General features: G+C 47.9%; 1 protein-coding gene across 1 annotated transcript; it reads left to right on the top strand.

Moving 5' to 3' along the window:
* Nucleotides 1–6: 6 nt before the first annotated feature.
* GDI2 (GDP dissociation inhibitor 2) lies at nucleotides 7–22075 on the top strand. Its single transcript, XM_060192400.1, has 11 exons — nucleotides 7–144; nucleotides 8543–8650; nucleotides 10059–10158; nucleotides 11183–11317; nucleotides 13848–14046; nucleotides 15371–15502; nucleotides 18356–18455; nucleotides 19960–20131; nucleotides 20695–20839; nucleotides 21037–21091; nucleotides 21173–22075. The coding sequence occupies exons 1-11, from the start codon at nucleotides 100–102 to the stop codon at nucleotides 21317–21319; spliced, it is 1338 nt and encodes a 445-aa protein (XP_060048383.1). The 5' UTR covers nucleotides 7–99; the 3' UTR covers nucleotides 21320–22075.
* Nucleotides 22076–22166: the final 91 nt, after the last annotated feature.

Raw genomic sequence — 22166 nt, 5'->3', positions numbered from 1 at the left:
TGAGGTGGCGGCTGACTCCCCGCTCGCCGCTCCGTCCGCCGCCGCGCCCCCAGGACCCCCCGCGCCGTCTCCTTCTTCGGGCTCCCGTCGTCTGCCGCCATGAATGAGGAGTACGACGTGATCGTGCTGGGCACCGGCCTGACGGTCAGCGGGCGGCGGGGAGAGGCCGGGGGCGGCGGGTCGGGTGTCCGCGCCGCAGGGCCGCGGCCGCGGGGCCCCCAGGAGGCCGGGGAGGGGGCGCTTCCGGGCGGTGCGGTCGGCGGCGAGGCGCTCGGGCTCCGGCACCGCGGCCCCATTGTCCCCGCGGGGGCAGCGAGCAGGACGCTGCAGAGAGCCGGGCGGGGGACAGCGGGAAAGAGAAAAATAAAATAAATACATCCGCACAGATACACCCGCGCGTATCTATATATATGTGCGTGTGCGCGCGTGTATTTTTATTTTTGTTTATTTACTTGTCCGCTTTCCCCGGCGCCCTGCGCAGCTCTGGCTCTCGGCGGTGCGGGGGATCGAACCTGAGACCCGGTGGGGCCTCAGGCAGGAGCGTCTCCTCCGCGCCCCCCCGTAAATGTTTACACGCGTGTAGGCGCGTGTATGGGACGGGTGCGTGTGCGCGCAGACGCAGGACGGACGGACGGACGGACCGACCGACCCACCAGCGGCGTCGTTGGTACTTGGCGGTGCGGGGGTGGGGGGGGCTGTCTCAGACCCGCAACCTGCTGGGGCTCTTTCCCAGCCACGGGAGGTGCCTGCTTGCTTTATCTTATTTTATCTCATTAAACTAGTTGATGGATTTCTTTATTCCCTTTCGCTGCTCTTGTTTTCCTGTTGTAGTCGTGGCTGTCGTCGTCGTTGGCTAGATGAGAGGAAGGGGGAGAGGAAGGAAGACAGAGGGGGAGAGAAAGACAGACATGAGATGGGGAATCCTGGCGATGGGGGAGCCAGGCGGTGGCACGCCCCCGTTAAGCTCAAGGATCTGGGTTCGAGCCCCTAGTCCCCGCCTGCAGGGGGGATGCATCCGGAGCCACGAAGCAGGTCTGCAGGTGCCTTTCTCCCTCCTCTATCTCCCCGTCCTCGTCCCCTCAGTTTCTCTTTCCTGTCAAACAAAATAGAAAGGGGGGGAAAGAAGGGGAGGGGGGGGAGGAAACGGCTGCCGGGAGAGGTGGGTTTGTAGTGCTGGCACCAAGCCCCCGCGACAACCCTGGTGGCAATTAAAAAAGAAAGAAAGAAAGAAGAAAATCCTGCTGTGAACCTGGTGAGCCCTGTGTGCTTGGCCCTCATAGCCTCGAGCCATTCGCTGTCACCAGCCACTTGGGGTCCGTCCAGCTGCGGTGCAGCCTCTCAGGGCCAGAATTCTGCAGCTGACACTTTAAAAGAGCTGTTTGAGATGTCTCTAGACCAGAGATTTTTTGTTTTTAAAAAGAACCCGAAGCTGCTTTTTATTTTATTGTTATTTTTCATTTTTAAAAACTATTTTGTTTTTAGTGAAAGAGGGATACAGAGAGAAAGATAAACACAGAGAGCTCCCAGAGCGCTGCTCAGCTCTGGCTTATGGTGGCGCTGGGGACTGAACCTGGGATTCTGGAGCCTCAGGCCTGAAAGTCTTTTGCAGAACCTTTATGCTGTCTCCCCAGCCCGACCAGAAGTTTTTGTACTTGAGTCCATTGGGCTGTAGTTGTAAGGGTAAAGCAAAGAATTCGCACTTTCCCGTCTTGTTTCCTACTCCTCGAGGGTTACGGTGTGTATCGGAGGTGCTGGGGATCGAACCCGGGATCTCTGGTGCCTCAGACACGGAAGTCTTTTTGCGTGACCTCTATGCTATCTCCACAGCTCATTTATTTTTAATCACTCTCCTAACTGCTTCGTTATTTTGACTAGTCCGGAAATGGACGTGCAGACACCACTGGGAAGTAGTACCAGCTAGATGAGGCAACTTACCTAGACAGTGGTTAGACTTCCCCTCTGGTTGTGCGGCGCAGTTCCTGGGTGCTCAGGGCAGGGGCCTGCCTCCTGCTGCAGTGCTCTGAGACTCCCTTCAGGCCTCCAGATGAGCGGCCGTAGCTCCCGCACTGGGTGGACTTTGCCCGCTGGACTGGACAGCCTGGCCTCCAGCCTGTTGTCAGAGCCAGTTAGTCCCCCGGTTTCCCTCTGGTTATTGCTGATCTTTCAGATCTGTCAGTTGAACATGGACGAACGAGTGCAGACGCTTATCCTGCAAGTCTCTGCATGCACAGACTTCTGACTTCTGTGAACAGCGAAGATAGGCTTTATTTACATTTCTGGGTGTTTTTTTTTTTTTTTTTTATGAGTGGTAGATGCATACTGAATTAGAAACCAGACCGGTTTGTGCCATCATTTTACAGCTGTGACAGCTTACTCCTGTCAGCCTTTCCATGTATTCTTGTAAGATCTTTGAGAACTGCATTGATTTAAAGCAATCAATAGGCATTTGTGAGGGGGTGATCTTAATAGTAAATCACATGTCCTCTTCTGTTAGTGCTGGGAGGATTTAGAGTCAAACGAAGTCCAGTGTCAATAAGAAAAAGAGAAAACCTCAAATTACCAATGTAATCTGCTGATTATTTAGAGTGAGCAGACGGGTTAATTTCTGGTTATATAAATAGCTGGGGCCTGAGAAGGGACGGCCCCCAGAGCGGCCATAAACTCCCAGTTCATCGGCACCAAGTGTTGCTTGATGGCAGAGCTGCCTGTACTTTTTAGTTTGATGAACTCGTTACTTTTAAAAGACAATCTAAGGAAGTGTTGAGGTCTCTCTGTGTTGTCCAGCTTTGTGTCTATTACGTCTGAGGCAAGGCCACACTTAGCTACAAATGATAATAAAGGCACAACGCAAGATAAGCAGCAATAGAGCTTTCTGTCTGGGAGAGTGATGGGTGCTAGCCGCAACTGGGCCTTCTGAGGCGTTGAGGGCTGTTGCGTTAAGAAGCCTCAGCTGTGGCCCCGTGACTGGGGTTTCTTTCCACTGCTCAGCCTCATCGCCCACCCCCACTGGTCGCTTCATTTTCTTTAGCTTAAGCTTGGGGTAGACGGCATCTGACCACCTGATTTACAGTGGTTCTGTTTCTGGGGGGAGGGGGGCAGATAGCGTAATGCTTATGCAAAAAGACCCTTGCGGGGGCCGGTTGGTGTGGTGCACATGGCTCAGTGCACTTATTACAATGTGCAAGGGACCTGGGTTCGAGCCCTCGTCCCCACCTACGAGGGGAAAACTTTGCAAGTGGTGAAGCAGGGCTGCAGGCGTCTCTGCCCCTCTCTTCTTCTAGCACCCCCTTCCCATTCGACTTCTTACTGTCTTTATCAAATAAAGATATATTTTAAAAAATATTTATTCCTTTTTGTTGCCCTTGTTGTTTTATTGTTGTAGTTATTGTTGATGTCACTGTTGTTGGATAGGACAGAGAGAAATGAAGAGAGGGAGAGAGAAAGACAGACACCTGCAGACCTGCTTCACTCTCCTGCAGGTGGGGAGCTGGGGGCTCGAATCGGGATCCTTAAGCCGGTCCTTGCACTTTGTGCCATGTGCGCTTAACCCGCTGCACTACCGCCTGACTCCTGATAATTTAAGAAACAAACAAACCCCAAAATGACTCTTGCCTGAAGCTCTGAGGTGCCAGGTTCAAACCTCCCACCCCCCACCAGCATCATGTAGTCTCCCTGGCCTGCTCAGATCTGCCTGGAAATACTGATGATTTGTAAAGGGTGCGGCAGGCAGTGGAACACACGTTACAGTGAGTGCTCAGAGAGCCGGGCTCAAGCTCCTGTCCCCATTTGGGAGGAAGCTTCAGAAGTGGTGAAGCAGTGCTACAGGTGCCCCTTCCCTCTAAATCTCTGACTCTAAAGTCACACACACACAATTTACTGTATAGAGATAGAAATTGAGAGGAAAAGGGAGAAGGATGGATGGATGGATGGATGGATGGATGGATGGATGGATGGTTGGATAGATATAGCACTATTCCACCGCTTGTGAAGCTTTCCCCCTACAGGTGGGGACCAGGGTCCTTGAACCTGGGTCCTTGTGCATTGTGTCATGTGCACTCAGACAAGTATACCACCTGGTCCCCGTTAAAATTGCTCTACAGTCTAGGGAAATAAACTCAGGTACTCTATAAGGGAATCGTTGGGTTATAGTGCATATCACAAAAAAGTATTGAAGGGGAAATCGGGCGGTAATGCAGCGGGTTAAGCGCAGGTGGCGCAAAGTGCGAGGACCAGAGTAAGGATCCCGGTTTGAGCCCCCGGCTCCCCACCTGCAGGGGAGTCGCTTCACAGGCGGTGAAGCAGGTCTGCAGGTGTCTGTCTTTCTCTCCCCCTCTCTGTCTTCCCTCCTTTCTCCATTTCTCTTTGTCTTATCTAACAACGACAACATCAGTAACTACAACAATAATAACAACAACAACAAAAAGGCAACAAAAGGGAAAATAAATTTTAAAAAAGTATTGAAAGGGAAGTCACCCTATTACAAAGATGCTGCTTAAGCAGTGTTAGTTCACTAAAATGTCTGTATTTTATGCTTACTAACATGCATACTTCCTTTATATGGGGTTTCATTCATCAAATGACTTTCTAAAACTGGCCATTATTTGATTCAGTCTTCTGATTTTTCTTTTTAGGTCAGCCATTTGATTGTAAACACACACACACACACACACACACACATATTAAAAAAGAAATATCAGTAGTTTGTCAAATAATGGTAGCCAGCTCTTCAACTGTTTCCCAGAGTATTTTTATTGTCTGTTTTCTTTAACATACCAGCAATCCTGGTAAGGACTTGGGAGTAAAAACATTATTTCAGTGATATCTAAGAAATTATTCTTTTTTAAAAAATTTATTTATTTAATCCCTTTTGTTGCCCTTGTTGTTTTATTGTTGTAGTTGTTGTTGTTATTGATGTCATCTTTGTAGGATAGGATAGAGAGAAATGGAGAGAGGAGGGAAGACAGAGAGGGAGAAAGAGAGATAGATACCTGCAGACCTGCTTCACCGCCTGTGAAGCGACTCCACTGCAGGTGGGGAGCCGGGCCTCGAACCGGGATCCTTATGCCGGTCCTTGTGCTTTGTACCACATGTGCTTAACCCGCTGGGCTACCGCCCGACTCCCAAGAAATTATTCTTAGCATTGTGTTTATTCCTCCCACCCAGCATTGCTTGACTCTGGCTTGGGGCTGGGATGGGGAACTGAATCTCAGACGCTCAGACATGAGAATCTGTTTGCATAACCATTATGCTATCTCCCCTGCACTCATTTTTTTTTTAAAGAAAGATATTCTTTTTTTCCCCCAATATTTATTTATTCCTTTTTATTGCCCTTGTTTTATTGTTGTTATTGATGTCATTGTTGGATAGGACAGAGAGAACTGGAGAGAGAAGGGGAAGACAGAGGGGGAGAGAAAGACGGACACCTGCAGACCTGCTTCACCGCTCATAAAGTGACCTCCCCTGCAGGTGGGGAGCCAGGGGCTGGAACCAGGATCCTTACACCAGTCCTTGCGTTTCATGCCAAGTGCGCTTAACCCGCTGCGCTACCGCCCGACTCCCTGGACTTGATTTTTAAATGGTCATGTGTGAGAGCGGCCTCTGGAGGTGACCTGCTCCTTGAAAGTCGAGGCCACTGCCCCGCCCCGGCTCTGACAACTGCAGCGTGGTCACGGGGCCAGCATGTGTCTTGGACGGCACAGCTACCCTGTAGGATGTCGCAGTTCAGTCAGCCTTAAGCAGACTGGCGCGGCGCGGTGGAGGGAGACACTGGGTTCAGCGTCTGCGAGATCGGTCCACGTTTTGGCTCGCGTCCATAGCACACAGTTCATCTGCGTCAGCTCCCCCTTCTCTCACCGCCCGATGAAAAGACTTCCTGTTGGCCAGCTTGTTACCTAAACCACCTGTGGCTGTCGTGGTCCCTCATGGGAAGTGACCAGACACCTGTAACCGTTCCCAGGCCTGAGCAGTGGTGGGAGCAGCCAGCTCGGGGAGCCCTGGGCTGCTCCCTCTGTCGATGTGCCATGTCTGTCCACTGAGAAACTTGTCCACTCTTCTGGGGAGGGTGCTGCGGGGCTGTGAGCTGGCGTGTCTGCCCGCCCACAGGGTCTTGCCGCCGGTCTAACGCCCACATATCTGTGCCAAGTAGGACTTTGCAGTGGCTGAGCCTTAAACAGCATGAAATGCCAGGGCTGGCAGATGCCACCGTCAGCACTGGGATTCTGGAGGTGACGGTCCCAGGTAACTGGAGTCTGAGATTGTGCATATTTATTCTGCTCAGGTCGTTGATGGGGGAGTTCAAAACTAAGTCACCTCTGTATTTCATTTTTCTTTATTTCATACTAGAGTTTCCTGTGCGGGAGAGACACAGGGAACGGCCTGAGCCGTTAAGTCCTGGGCTAGAGAAGGTTTTTCTTTTTCCCACCAAGCCTGTTACTAGGGTTCTGCTCCCAGCAGACATTTTTTTCTTTTGTTTTTTATTTGAGATAAAGGATGGGGGGGCCGGTGGTGTCACTTCTGCACCTGGTGAAGCGCACTAACTAGTACAGAGCACTTCAGGATCCCTGTTCGAGGCCCCAGCTCCCTACCCCACCTGTGGATCAGCTGCTTGGCAAGACTAGAGCTTACTAGAAATGCAGAATGTCAGAGCTCTGACAGAAAGAAGCCTGCTGTTTGACACGGTCCCCAGATGATTCCTGTTTAAAGAAGTTGGGGAGGGGAGGGGGTCGCACCGGGTTAAGCACACATTGTATAAAGTGCAAGGATCCTGGTTCGAGCCCCTGGCTTCCCATCTGCAGGAGGGTTGCTTCACAAGAAGTGAAGCAGGGCTGCAGGTCTCTTTCTCTCTCTCTCTCTCCCTCTCCCTCTCCCTCCCTCCCTCCTCCCCCTCCCTCTGTTCCCCTCCTCAATTTCTCTGTTCTATCTGGAAAAAGTGGCCTCCAAGAACAGTGGATTTGTAGTGCAGGCACCGAGCTCCATATCCCTGGAAGGAAGAAGAAAGTGTGTAGCACTGCTCTGGTGGTGCTGGACCGGGTGCTGACGGCAGTGGTGGCATCATCCCCTGGGGAGTGTTGGGAAATGCCACCTGTCAGGTACCCCTTGATCACCTGGCTTTGGAACCCCAGGAGGGGCCGCGCACTTTGATTTAGCAAATTCTCCAAATGACAAGGAAATTAATTGAGGCTTGAGAAGTTGCTTAGAATTTTCAAGTTTGGACCTGGGGGCTGGTGAACCTGATTGAGTGCACGAGTTACAGGGCTCAAGGACCTGGGTTCCAGCCCCACCTGTGGGGAGCAAAGTTTCCAGAGTGATGAAGCGGTGTTGCAGGTGTCTCAGCCTCCAGCTGCCTCTCCCTTCTCCATTTCCTTCTGTCTCTATTCAATAAATAAAGTAATAAAAGGAGTCGGGCGGTAGCGCAGCGGGTTAAGCGCACGTGGCGCAAAGCGCAAGGACCGGCGTAAGGATCCCGGTTCGAGCCCCCGGCTCTCCACCTGCAGGGGAGTCGCTTCACAAGCGGTGAAGCAGGTCTGCAGGTGTCTGTCTGTCTTTCTCTTCCTTCTCTGTCTTACCCTCCTCTCTCCATTTCTCTCTGTCCTATCCAACAACGACGACAACAACAACTACAACAACAATAAAGAAAACAAGGCAACAAAAGGGAAAACAAATAAATAAAAAGATTTTCAACTGGCTGTTCAGAGTTAAAAAAAAAAGTTAAGAAACAAATGTACAAATTCTCATGAGATGCCAAATTGGGACGCATATTAAAAGTCTGTTTGCAGATATTTTCCGTTTTGCAGGTGAGGGGTCTTGGTCACAGCTGCAGTTGTTGTGGTTCAGAGAGTGGTCGCAGGTAGATGGGTGTGGGGTTGGCCAGCAGAACCTCGTTTACAGACTACCCTGCATTTACACGAACTCCATTGTTTGAGGACCCCTGCTCTATGGCAGTGAGTGAACTGACCACACACAAAGTGTGTGTGATGAAAAAACATTTACCGCGGGATCCTGCTTTCAGAGCCAAAGCTCTTCGAAGCCAGGAGCATGTGGCTTGAAGTTCAGCTTATCATCGACTCACAGGAAGTTTTCTTTGAGTCAGAATTGCCTTGTGGATTCTTTCCATCTTGCCACACAGAATATTGAAAGGGTTGCTGTTGAGAGATGCCCGCTTAGTAGAGGTCATTTTTAGTGCTTCATTAAGGAAATTCTTACATGTAGCTGGTGTCTGTTTGCGGTGAATGTAGTGAGTAGTGCGGCGAGAACCACTGCTGTCCCTTGCTCTACCCATCTCTGTTCTTGTGCAAAGGCCAGCACAGTGGGGGAAAGGGAATATTGTCTTAGTTTTCTAAAGCGGTGTTGACCTTGCAGTTCACGGCGGCCCACTTTGAACCCTGGCTACTTTAGGACTGTGTCTTTAAATCACAGCACGTGTTGCACATACGTAGCTGCCAGTTACTAAAAGAATATTCAGCCATAGGTTTTGAAAAGCAAGGTATCTGAAGCGTGGTGGAACATTTTCCTCCTTCTGAAGGTCTTTATACTTTCTCTATAGGAATGTATCCTGTCAGGTATAATGTCTGTGAATGGAAAGAAAGTTCTTCACATGGATAGAAATCCGTATTATGGAGGAGAAAGTGCATCAATAACACCTCTGGAAGATGTAAGTATTAGCGTGCGTTACCCTTGAGCATTTTTCTTTCGTGAATCTTAGAAAAATTGAAAGAATAACTCTAGTGGGTTATTCTAGTGGATCAGAAACTTGCCACCTTACTGAGATTAACGCTTTGCCTGCCTGCCTGCTCCCCTCCCCTCCTATTTATACTTCTTTTTTTTTTAATTTTAAAAAATTATACCTTTATTTATTCCTTTTTGTTGCCCTTGCTTTTTTATTGTTGTTGTAGTTATTGTTGTCATTGATGTCATCGTTGTTAGATAGGACAGAGAGAAATGGAGAGAGGGGGAGAGAAAGACAGACACCTGCAGACCTGCTTCACCGCCTGTGAAGCGACTTCCCTGCAGGTGGGGAGCCGGGGGCTCGAACTGGGATCTTTACACCAGTCCTTGCGCTTTGCGTCACGTGCGCTTAGCCCACTGCGCCAGCGCCTGACTCCCTCTACTTCTATATAGATCCTGCCACTCGCAGGCCGACTTACTCGGAAAATGAGAGACAGCTCAGTACCGCTCCTTGGAGTCATCATCCACGGAGCTCCCTTGGTGCTGCGTACGGTGCTCTCGTGTCATGCACCCTTTTCTCTTTTTCTCTGACTGGACAGAAAGAAATTGAGGAAGCAGGGGGAGTTAGGGAGAGAGCCTAATCACACCTGCTCCACAGCTTCACTACTTGTAATGCTGTGCTCCTGCAGGTGGGGACCAGGGGCTCGAACCTGGGTCCTTGTGAGTGGGAATGTGAGCTTTCAGCCTGATGTGTGTGCCAGCCCCTGACCCCATGGTGCACATTTTGAAACCTAAATTTATTTTTGATTCCTTACATTACTGTCAAAAATCTGTTAGCTTTTTATTTAGAAGAAAATGAGTTTGAATATGTTTACAAATAATAAAGGGTCTGTTGCAGACACAGACTAGTGTGTCACCAAGAAGTCGTTATTATCCTTGCATTTCTTTCTTTTTTTTTTTTTATTATCTTTGTTGGGTAGGGACAGCTAGAAATTGAGAGGGTAGGGGGTGACAGAGAGGGAGAGACAGACACCTGCAGCCCTGCTTCACCACTTGTGAAGCTTTCCCCCTGCAGGTGGGGACCAGGGGCTCGAACCTGGGTTCTTACACTGGAGTGTGTGCTCACCAGGTGCACCGCCACCTGGCCCCCAGCCTTGCATTTCTGATCGTAACAGCCTGCAGGATTTGTGTTAATGCCCACAGGAGCATGTCACGGGTACATTGGGGCTTTGCTAGAGAGTTTGTCTGATTGATAATAAAGTGCCCTTCCTACTCCTTACCTCACATTGTGGTGCTTAAGTGTTGCACTACAATCACTTCATCAGATGTAGTTGCATGACTCTACTTAAAATTAAACTGTGTCATTTTATGGATATTTTTCATTTTGGTTTTAGTTATACAAAAGATTTAAACTACCAGGAACACCACCGACATCAATGGGGAGAGGAAGAGACTGGAATGTTGACTTAATTCCCAAGTTCCTTATGGCTAATGGTAAATAATTCTGACTTAGATGTCTAGCGTTGCATTGAGCGTGTGCAGATTAACCTTGTTGAGTGTCAGTAGCATGTCAGTAGTATCGGCCTTTATGAAAGTCAGTGAGCTGAGGAACGAGGTGGCTTGTTACAGAAGCCGTGGCTTGGGGATGTAGCTCACAGGTAAAGCATATTCGTAGCTCCAGCTGGATTCCATCACTGGTACCAGAGCAAAACAGAAAAGAAGGAAGTCCAGATTACTGAAAACTTTTGTCTATGAATTAACTTTCTTTAAATATAGTGGTAACTCTGAAGAAATCCAAATCAATTTGTAATAGGGTTATAATTCTAAACTTCATATCTTGTTTTAAGATTTTCTCTTAATTTTTTTATTACTTTTATTTATTCAATAGAGATAGCCAGGAATTGAAAGGAAATGGGAGGGAGACAGACTGAGAGACACCTTCAGCTCTGCTTCATCAGTTGTGAAGCTTCCCCCTAGAGATGGGGACCTGGGGCTTGGACCTGGGTCCTGCGCATTGTAACGTGCCCTCAACCAGGTCCACTACCACCTGGCTCTCTGAATTTCATATCTCTTAATAAATATTTTGCAGCTTACCTAGAAATTGTAACAGCAAAAAAAATCTGTAAATGTACTAAGTGATGGCTGTGTATTCTGATTGCCACTTAAAATAAAGCTTTGGAGGGACCGGGAGACGCACAGTGGTAGTGAACCAGACTTGCAGGCCTGAGGACCAGAGGCCCCAGGTTCTGTCCCCACCATCACCATATGCCGGCACTGAGCAGTACTCTGGTCCCCCCTTACCGCCGCCCCCCCCCCCCCCCCCCCCCCCCCGTGTATCTCTTTCTCATTAAAATGAATGAATAAAATATTTTTAAAAAATACAGCTTCGGAGACTTTGAGGGGTAACGGGCAATGTTCAGGGAAAAAAGGCATTAGCATTAGTAGGTATACTTTTATTTCATGAGTTTGTGGAGGTGGTCAGGTTTAAGTAACTCTTGGAATTGTGTGTCTTCTATAGGCCAGTTGGTTAAAATGCTGCTTTATACAGAGGTTACCCGCTATCTGGATTTTAAAGTGATTGAAGGGAGCTTTGTCTATAAGGGAGGAAAAATCTACAAGGTCCCTTCCACAGAGGCAGAAGCCTTGGCATCCAGTAAGTAACCTTATTTCCTTTGGTTTTCTCAGGGTATGAAAACTTTAGGATGTCGAGAGATAGTTGACCTTCCTTTACCGTGTGTGAAGACCGGGCTCCAAGCTCTAGCCCCACAGAGAGTGCCGTGGGCAGTACCAGGGGACACTCCACGCAGGTGCTGTGGTGTGCGGGCTCTCTCTCCTCTTTCTGTGTGGAATCACAAGGAAACGTTGGCCTAGGAATAGTGTCTCCTGCATGCTTGAGGCCCTGGCTCTGCACAAAAAGATTTTAGAAGTGAATTGTCTAGATCAATGCTGTGTCAAGCAGCCGTTCAGTCAACACATCGTTGGCTATCTGCTATGTCCCTGACTCTGTCCTAGGAAGCTGTGGACGATCCAGATGGCCGCACTGGTCTGTGTAGGAGTCCCAGAGTAGCTCAGCATGGCGTGTCTTGTCGTCCGCACGGCCTGGATTTGAGCCCCAGTTACCTTACTCGGTGCCCCAGATTATTTTCTCCACTGATGCACTGACTTGTCAAAGATTCCTTATCGAAGTTTTCCTCTGATGTCTCGTCTCTTAAATAGCAAATGCTCCGAGAAAAGACTTTCTGTTCTTTCTTTCTTTCTTTCTTTCTTTCTTTCTTTCTTTCTTTCTTTCTTTCTTTCTTTCTTTCTTTCTTTCTTTCTTTTTTTTACCAGAGCACTGCTCAGCTCTGGCTTATGGTGGTGCGGGGGATGGAACCTGGGACTTCAGAGCCTCAGGCATGAGAGTCTGTTTGCACAACCATTATGCTGCCTACTGTCCGCCTGACTTTCTGTTCTTTAGACAGAGCAGTTGTAAGACTGAATAGGGGAGTCGGGCGGTAGCGCAATGAATTAAGTGCACATGGCGCAAAGTGCAAGGACTGGCATAAGGATCCCGGTTCCAGCCCCGGCTCCCCACCTGCAGAAGCATCACTGCAGGTGTCTGTCTTTCTCCCCCCTCTCCATTTCCCCTCCTCTCTCCATTTCTCTCTGTCCTATCCAACAAGGACAACAATAATAAGTACAACAATTAAAAAAACAAACAAAAATGAGGGCAACAAAAGGGAAAATAAATAAATAAATATAAAAAAATAAAAACAAAAAAAGACTGAACAGTAGGTCTTTTTTCTTTTTAAATATTTCCTTTTTTGTTGCCCTTGTAGTAATTGTTGTTGATGTCGTCGTTGTTGGATAGAACAGAGAGAAATGGAGAGAGGAGAGGGAGAGAAAGACAGACATCTGCAGACCTGCTTCACCGCCTGTGAAGCGACTCCCCTGCAGGTGGGGAGCTGGGGGCTCCAACTGGGATCCTCACGCCAGTCCTTGCGCTTTGCACCACATGCGCTTAACCTGCTGCGCTACTGCCTGACTCCCAGTAGGTGTGTTTTTGAGATTAAATACTTTAGGAATTTAGAAGAGGGGAAGAAGTTTGGATGAGAGTAGAAAAAAGAGTTGGTAAATTTTCCAGTAACTGTTTTGGTGGTTTCCTTAGCCCCATTTCTGTATTTCTTGTTATCAGGAGGCAGTACTGGGGGTAGTAAAGATACTATATATAGAAAATAAAATTACAGGTGGGGGTAGATAGCATAATGGTTATGCAAAGAGACTCTCATGCCTGAGGCTCCAAAGTTCCAGGTTCAATCCTCCGCACCACCATACGCCAGAGCTGGGCAGTGCTCAGGTATTTTTTTTTCTTTCTCTGCATCTCTCTCAAAAATAAAATATTAAAAAAATTTACTTTACAAATTGTGGTTGGTTTAGGATAGACAATTGAAGAAAGGAATGACTTCTCATTCAGGTGTGGAGCTAGTAACGAAATCATGGATTAGAATTTATTTTAAATGGCCACAAATTAATCTGTTCATTTATTTTTTATTCATGTTGGCCTCAGAGTCCTTGCTTAATTTTTTAAATGGGATTGTTTGGGTTTTTTGTTAAGTTTTATGAGCTCATATGTTTTTTTGGTTATCAGTCCTTTAAAATAATTATTTTTGGCTATACATTGAAAATTGAGATGGGGGATCGGGCGGTGGAGCAGTGGGTTAAGCGCATGTGGCGCTAAGCGCAAGGACTGGCGTGAGGATCCAAGTTGGAGCCCCCGGCTCCCCACCTGCAGGGGAGTCGCTTCACAGGCGGTGAAGCAGGTCTGCAGGTGTCTGTCTTTCTCTCCCCCTCTCTGTCTTCCCCTCCTCTCTCCATTTCTCTCTGTCCTATCCAACAACGAATTGCGTCAACAAGGGCAATAATAATAGCCACAACGAAGCTACAACAAGGGCAACAAAAGGGGGAAAAAAATGGCCTCCAGGAGTGGTGGATTCATGGTGCAGGCACCGAGCCCAGCAATAACCATGGAGGGAAAAAAAAAAGAAAAAAAGAAAATTGAGATGGGATGCAGGAGAGTGTGAGAGAGAGACCTGCATACTGCGTTCCCCTTGCAAGTGGGGATATTAGCCTGTTTAGACAGCCCTATAGCTTATGTGCCTCAGTGTCCTGCTCTTTTGACTTTTTTTTTTTTTTTTTTTTTTTAGGTTTAATGGGACTCTTTGAAAAACGCCGCTTCAGAAAATTTCTAGTGTATGTTGCCAACTTCGATGAAAAAGATCCTAGAACTTTTGAGGGCATTGATCCTCAGAAGACTGCAATGCGGGACGTGTATAAGAAGTTTGACTTGGGACAAGATGTCATAGATTTCACTGGTCACGCCCTTGCACTTTACAGAACAGATGAGTATGTTTTTTTTTAATGTTTTATTTATTTCCCTTTTGTTGCCCTTGTTTTTTATTGTTGTTGTAGTTATTATTGTTATTGATGTCATTGCTAGATAGGACAGAGAGAAATGGAGAGAGGAAGGGAAGACAGATGGGGAGAGAAAGACAGACACCTGCAGACCTGCTTCACTGCCTGTGAAGCGACTCCCCTGCAGGTGGGGAACCGGGGGCTCGAACCGGGGTCCTTCCGCTGGTCCTTGCACTTTGTACCACGTGCGCTTAACCCACTGCGCTACTGCCCGACCCCCAGCTTTCCTATTCTTTAAACCTCTGGGTGTATGGATCCAGGGTAATTATGGGGTGCAGAAGGTTGAAGGTCCGGCTTCTGTAATTGCTTTCCCGCTGAACATGGGCATTGACAGGTCGATCCATACTCGCAGCCTGTCTCTCTCTTTCCCTAGTAAGGTGGGGCTCTGAGGAAGTGGAGCTCCAGGACACATTGGTGGGGTTGTCTGTCTAGGGAAGTCTGGTTGGCATCATGGTAGCATCTGGAACCTGGTGGCTGAAAAGAGAGTTAACATAAAAAGCCAAACAAGTTGTTGACTAATTGTGAACCTAAAGGCTGGAGTGGTGCGGATAAAAAGTTGGGGTGGGGGTCGCCTTTTTGTAGATAGCTAGTAGGCCTGTTTTAGTTATATTCCAAAGGGGCTGTGACTGTACTTTTTTTTTTTTTTTCTCCTGAGCCTGACATCTGATATGCAGGTGGATCCAAGTTACTGTCTGGGGAGATGGTATCATGGCTGGAAAAAGGACCAGAAAGCTGGATCAGGGGAAAAAACTGTTAAGAGTGTAAACCCCATTGATTTGATGTGATCTGGGGCCCATATTCAGCTTAAGAGCCTATGTGACCTCTTCATCCCTGTAGATCTGAGCTCACATTCGTTGGTCATAAGTAGGAACGTTCCAGGCTGCCCCGATTTCAGGATCCATCTTCCTCAGGTGTAGCATAGAGTATGTTGTCCAGCCTCCATTCAGGGGATGGAACATTCTCTACCATTGCTGATCCAAGTTGAGTGCAAGGTCCTATGGGGGCCCATAGAAGGGTCTATTGTGTTATTCCTGATAGAGATGGCTGGTAATATTGGGGAGAGGGATTTATTTGAGGTCTAGGCCCATCATGTCTGTCTGGGAATCTCAGGACTCCCCGACTAGGGCCCTAGCTGATGGCATTTTTTTTTTAGCGAAACGTGAAGGAAATGAGTCAGCCTCTTCAGAAGGATTTTAAAATGAACACAAGAGTGAAAATTGAAGCCCTTCTCTCATTTTCCTTTCCCTTTCTCCAGCTACTTAGACCAGCCATGCTCTGAAACCATTAATAGGATTAAACTCTACAGCGAGTCTTTGGCAAGATATGGCAAAAGCCCATATCTTTATCCTCTCTATGGACTTGGAGAACTGCCACAAGGATTTGCAAGGTAAAAGCCCCTGTTTAATGTATTTGCCAAAGCCCTGCTGGTCCTAAACTTGCTCTACGGCGGAAGCGTCTGCAGTCTGGCGGGGAGTCAGGCCGCGTCCCTGAGCAGTGTGCTTGTTTTCCTTCTGGCTGCTGGGCTCCTGGCCCCACACCTGTGATCTCCCACTGCTCCTGTTGGAGCCTTGTATTCCTGTCTAATTCAGAGGGTGGCAGAGGGAGGGAGGAGACCCCACGGTGCCACCCCGTCATCTGTGGAGCGCCTCCGGCGTCAGGCACGATGCCCCATGTGGCACGGGGCTCAGGGTCAAGTGTGCGCTCTACGGGGTGAGCTGTGTCGTGGCCCTGCTCTTTACTGTTACTGAAATAAGTTACATGCAGTAAAACCACAGACCTACGATGAAAGTAAATTTGCTAAACGTCTAGGTTTGTGCAGCCAGACCCCCACAGTCAAGATGCAGGGCATTGTCCCCTCTCTCCACATTTGCCCGAATCAGCTCGAGCAGTCACCACGCCTATCTGCTGGGGGTCTGTCGCTCTGCATCCGCTGCTGATGCCCGAAGCTCATTGGCCATCCGTGTTTCTCACCCTCCCTCCACATTGGTGTCAGTGGTTCGTCGTAAAAAGCGAGCACAGCACTATATTTAAACTGTGGACGGGAACCCTCCCTGTTCTTGGTTACGCTGTAGTGCGAAAGGATTCCTTGGCCTGCTGTGCTGCACACGGATTGTCTGTCAGTCTGCTGTCCTGCCTGGTGCCAAGAAACATGTCTATATTCTGCTCTGTTACCTGACAGCATCGAAAATGGGGATACATGGAAGTTTCCATCTGTTCTGGAGCAAAATTCCAAGAGCCTTTCATTCTCTGCCCTCTCAATTCTCTGTCTTTATCCAATTAAGAAATGAAATATTTAAAAAAAAGGAATCCTAGGGGCTGGTCTGTGGCATTGGTTAAGTGCACGTGGCGCGAAGCACAAGGACCAGCGTAAGCATCCTGGTTCCAGCCCCCGGCTCCCCACCTGCAGAGGGTCACTTCACAGGCAGTGAAGCAGGTCTGCAGGTGTCTGTCTTTCTCTCCCCTCCTCTGTCTTCCCCATTTCTATTGATTTCTCTCTGTCCTATCCAACTATAGCAGTAGCAACAATAACAACAAGGGCAACAAAAATAGGGAAAAAAAAAAAAAAAAGGCCTCCAGGAGCAGTGGATTTGTGACGGCACTGAGCTCCAGTGATAACCCTGGAGGCAAAAAAAAAATCTAAAGGTGGCTGTCTTCGGCAGTGATGTGAACACGTTTTCATTATATCCAGAATGCCCCTAAATAACCTTTACGTTTATGATGCATTTCTTCTTTCAGTACAGTTGTTCGGAGTTTTACATTCAGGTGGCTCAAAAATGAAGGCCTGGTATACTGTGTCCCTCGATGTGTGAAGATACATCTATACACACAAATTTTACTTACTACTGACAGAGAGAGAGAGAGAGAGAGAGAGACAACCAGACATCACTCTGGTACATGTGCTGCTGGGGACCAAACTCAGGACCTCATGCTTTTGAGAGTCCAGTGTTTCGTTCACTGCACCACCTCCCAGACCACCATCTTTTTTTGTTTTGTTCTTTGTTTTGTTACCAGAGCGCTGCTCAGCTCTGGCTTATGGTGGTGCAGGGGATTGAACCTGGGACTTTGGAACCTCAGGCATAAGAGTCTCTTTGCATAACCATTATGCTGTCTACCCCTGCCTCTCCATCTGCTTTTTATCCCTATGCTTCAATGTTGGATATTCTGATTTGGCTTCACGAAGTTCACTGGCTCCTTTTTATGTGTTTTCTCTTTGTTTTTTTCCTTTTTTTCTGGAGTGAGCGCCTCACATGTATTCAGTGCTCCCATGTTGACTTCACTTGGAGGGAGAGGGAGAGGCACAGCAGCCTCTGAGCTCCCCCTGGTGCCTCATGGCTCCTTCCCGTGGTGTCCTAGGGCAGGAAGGTGTGGCTCTCCCGGGTTTCAGTGGTGTTCTGAACTCCTGTCTCGGGTAGTTTCAGCCTTGACACTTGTTTTTCACGAGACTTGTAGCTGTAGGCTCTGCTTAGCCCATAGCTTTTCAACTGCCACCTTTCCTGGGCTTCTTGAATCTCCTCGTGGCCGAGCTTCTGGGGCTAGGGAGTTAGAGAGGTGCCTCAGGACTGGTGCTCCCCTCTTGCAGGGCTCCCCCATAGTCTCTGTCTCCTGATAGCTCCAAATTCTGTCGTGTGTCACTTTAAAATTTTTGAGACTATAGACTGCACGTTTCTGTGCTGCCGAGACAACAGGGAAGGGGGAGGTCAGAGCAAAGCCCCATCACCGTGAAGCTCTCCTCCAGCAGTTGCCTCAGTCTCTCCTTCCCCGGTACTGCTGTGTGGGTGTTTCGGTCGGTGAGTTGTTTATAGGCAGTGTTCGGCAGTAACCTGTGCTTTTTAAAACTTGGCATTTGTAACTGAGTGAGACGCTTTTTTCCTTTTTTAGATTTAAGATTTGTTTACTTTGTAAGCGAGGATAGATAGGAAGGAGAGGGAGGGCGGGCCCAGAACATCATCCTGGTGTATATGGTGCAGGGGACTAAACTTGGCACCTCATGCCTACAAGTCCAGCACTGTCCCCACTGCGACTCCCTCCCTCTCCAGTTCCACATTTCATGGCTTTGACTGTTAGAATTGATGCTTTAATGACGTCTGATCTGTATTTGAGGGAGGGGATTCAACAGTTGCTAGACGTTTATTCTTCTAGAACGAAGTAGAGCGAATGTATGTTGCACTAATTCAGCAAGATTTGAGAGAACAAGTTAATAACTGAAACAGTTGTCAGAATTATGGTTAACTTTTTCTAGGCTGAGTGCTATCTATGGAGGAACCTACATGCTGAATAAACCAATTGAAGAAATTATTGTGGAAAATGGAAAAGTTATTGGTGTAAAATCTGAGGGCGAGGTAAGTAGCTTGTAGTTTATACAAACACTGTGTGTGCGCGCGCACAATTTGTTACCCAGAATGCACTGCTCAGTGGCTGCTGCAAGATTTCATGCTGACTCAGTTCGGGGCTCTGGACAGTTGCTGTGTTCTGAGTGAAGACCTCTGAGAGGGTGTCTGTCACGTGCGTGACTCTTGCTTACATCTAGTTGCCTCTCTTTTAATTGCCACCAGTGTTATAGCTGGGGCTAGTTAGAGACCCAGTGGCCATATTTTCCCTTTATTACTCCTTCACTCTTTTACAGGACAGATACCGAGAGGGGAGTGGAAAATAAACGCTTGCAGTACTTGCTTCACTGCTTGTGAAGCTTCCCACCCTGCAGGTGGGGAGCAGGGGCTTGAACCTGGGTCCTTGTGCCTGGTTACATGTGCCCCACCGCCCAGCCCCTATTGAGCCTTTTTCTACCACTTTGTAACTTACTGTAATTGGACTTGATGATACTGGTTATTTCATTACTATTAACATATAATGACGGCTAACATTACTTACTGTTGATTTGGGTTCTAGCTAATGGAGCCTGGCCAGGTCGAGTTTTTTCCATTTGAACTGTTAAGTCATGTTTTTTTTTTTTTTTTTTAATCTTCATTGATTTTGAATAGAGACAGAGAGAAATTGTGAGGGGAGGGGGAATAGTGCAGAAGAGAGACAGAAAGAAACCTGCAGACCTGCTTCACCACTTACTTGTGAAGCTTTTCCCCCGGTGGGGACCAGGGACTTGAACCTGGATCCTTGTGCACTGGAATGTGTGTGCTTTAACCAGGTGGGCCACCGCCTGGCCCCCAAGAAGTCATTTCTTGTGGAGTCTGGGTGGCGAGTGCATGCATTGCCATGCTCAAGTCCCCACTCTCCATTCCAGGAGCCGGGGAACGTGAGCAGCGAAGCAGGTCTTATCTTTCCCTCTCCCTCTGTATCTCCCTCCACCCCCGGTTTTCTCTCTGTCCTGTGAAGTAAAATAGAAAAAAATTAAAAAGGAAAAAAATGGCCAGTGATGGAGTTGGGCAGTAACACAGTGGGTTAAGCAGACGTGGCGCCAAGTACAATAACCGGCGTAAGGATCCCAGTTCGAGCCCCTGGCCCTCCACCTGCAGGGGAGTCGCTTCACAGGCGGTGAAGCAGGTCTGCAGGTGTCTCTTTCTCTCCCCGTTTTCCCCTTCTCTCCATTTCTCTGTGTCCTAACAATGACAACATCAATAACAATAAAAAACAAGAACAAAAGGGAAAATAATGTATTAAAAAAACACCAGTGAGTGGTGGATCGATCACTTGAGCCCGTTATATCCCCAGGGCACCTAACAAAAGCGTAAAAGGCAGTCACTTCTCGTCAGTGTGTTCTCAGATCGACACTATTTCATGAACTAGCACCCCACATGCTGAGTAGTGATCTTAACCTGAGTAGTGGGTTAATAGCAGAGATCGCAGTCTCAGCACTGAGGTGAGTCTCAGGTGCTTAAATCTTCCTCACAGATTGCTCGCTGCAAGCAGCTCATCTGCGACCCCAGCTACGTCAAAGACCGGGTGGAGAAGGTGGGCCAGGTGATCAGAGTCATCTGCGTCCTCAGCCATCCCATCAAGAACACCAACGATGCCAACTCCTGCCAGATCATCATTCCACAGAACCAAGTCAATCGGAAGTCAGGTGAGCTTCGAAGATGGGGTAGATGTTTTAGAGAGGGACCCAGATAATCTCTCAGGTGCCTCTGGGTAGAGGGCTTGCTGAGTGTTATCTCTGCTCGGAACTGTGTTGTAACTTCAGTGGCAACAGACAGGCTGCGGGATTATGAGTCCTTCATGCTACCTCAAGAAATGTGGATTTTTCAGGTCGAGGCACCAATGTCTTATAAGCTGTTTCTTGGTCCATGCTTTTCCAAATTCAGGGCTCTGCACAGAGACCCTAGAGCGTTTTTTTTTTTTTTTTTTTCTTTTTTCCCTAAAGCACTGTTTAGCTTAGGCTAAGTAGAGGATTGAACCTGGGACCTTGAAGACCCAGACATGAAAGTCTTTGTAACCATTATGTTATCACCCCTCACCCCCTCCCCCAGCAAATATTTGCCTCCTTTGACTGCCTCTCCATAGAATTTAAAATTGAGAAAAGCCTGTGTATTCCAAGTAATTCTTTTCACATCTCACCCAACATGGGGAAAACCTGTGTGAGGTGCTCAGGCTGACACTGGGCAGTGAGTGGGCATTCCTTCTCTCCAGACATCTACGTCTGCATGATCTCCTCTGCACACAATGTCGCCGCCCAAGGGAAGTACATCGCCATAGTCAGCACAACTGTGGAGACCAAGGAGCCTGAGAGAGAGATCAGACCAGCTCTGGAGCTCTTGGAACCTATCGAACAGAAGTGAGTGGCCGTGGCTTGCACCAGTGAACACACAGACGAAGGCCTTCGGCTTGCTCCATGGTGGGAGGAGTCTGAGGATAAGTTCCTGCTGTGTCTGTTGTTTCTGCCTGTGCCTCCGTTGGGTTTTGAGTTTTGGGCAGAGCTGTGAGTGGCTGTGAGGTCAACCAACCTCATGACTCAATTCTGTCTCCTTTCAGATTTGTTAGCATCAGTGACCTCCTCGTACCAAAGGATCTGGGCAAAGAAAGTCAGGTGAGTTTGGCTCCGAGAAAGGGACGTGGCAGACTTACTGGGGACAGCCCTAACCAGCCGTCTCCGTCCTTCTCTCTCCAGATCTTTATTTCTCGTGCATACGATGCCACAACTCACTTTGAGACAACCTGCGACGACATTAAAGACATCTATAAGAGGATGACAGGATCAGAGTTTGACTTTGAGGAAATGAAGCGCAAGAAAAACGACATCTATGGGGAAGACTAACGGCAGTACGCGCTCCTAGCTAGTTAGGACACGTTTATAATTTGGCAAATGATGCATATTACACAAGAGCAATATTGTAAGGCCTGCTTTTGTAACCAGAACTGAGATCAGAGCACTGTACCAGAAATACTGCTCCCCTTTCTAATATCATGTATTAACTTTTTCCATGGAAAAAAGTGGCTGTTCAGAGTTGGCAGGTTACCACATTCTGTTCAACTTGACCTTAATTTGCTTTTCTTTTTCTAGTGAAAGATCAGTTTAAAAAACATACTGATGCAAGGAACTCGATACAGTGTTTGTATCTTTTAATCGGCGTAACCTTTGCAATTATGTGCTTAGCTGCTCAAGAACCGGCCATGTCATCTCTCCTTGACATCAGGGAGCTTTGAATTGAATATCCACGGTTTGGGAGAGCATCCCTTTACCTTTGTGTTTTGTGTCCTGTCAAGTATGCTGGTAGAGCCCACACGGCACAGCCATACTTTGGTTCACGTGGGCCTAAAATCCTAATCAAACTGGACTGTTGAGTCATTTTGGAGGGTCTGTGTGCGGTGTTTTAACCTAGTAACACTGGGGGAGGAAAATTACAAAGCAGGTAAAATGTAGAAGCTTCTTTTGTATCCCAGGTGTGGCTTCTTCAATGGACCAAGCTGCCATGCAGTATTGATTTGACAGGGCCTCTACTCTAATGATGTCTGTCTCAAAAATGGCTCCAAATGATTTCTGTACTGCAAAATAAAGCCAAACTTGAAACCAGTTCCCTCCAACTAATCTGTTGTTTAATAAGAGCTTGTGAGTATTGTGCTGGCCATGACACAACCGCCCATTTCCTTCAGTAGAGCGGAGA

The sequence above is a fragment of the Erinaceus europaeus genome, chromosome 6 (genome assembly GCF_950295315.1).
Source record: "Erinaceus europaeus chromosome 6, mEriEur2.1, whole genome shotgun sequence".
In the NCBI taxonomy this organism is placed as follows: domain Eukaryota; kingdom Metazoa; phylum Chordata; class Mammalia; order Eulipotyphla; family Erinaceidae; genus Erinaceus; species Erinaceus europaeus.
This window is presented reverse-complemented; position numbering and strand designations above follow the sequence as displayed.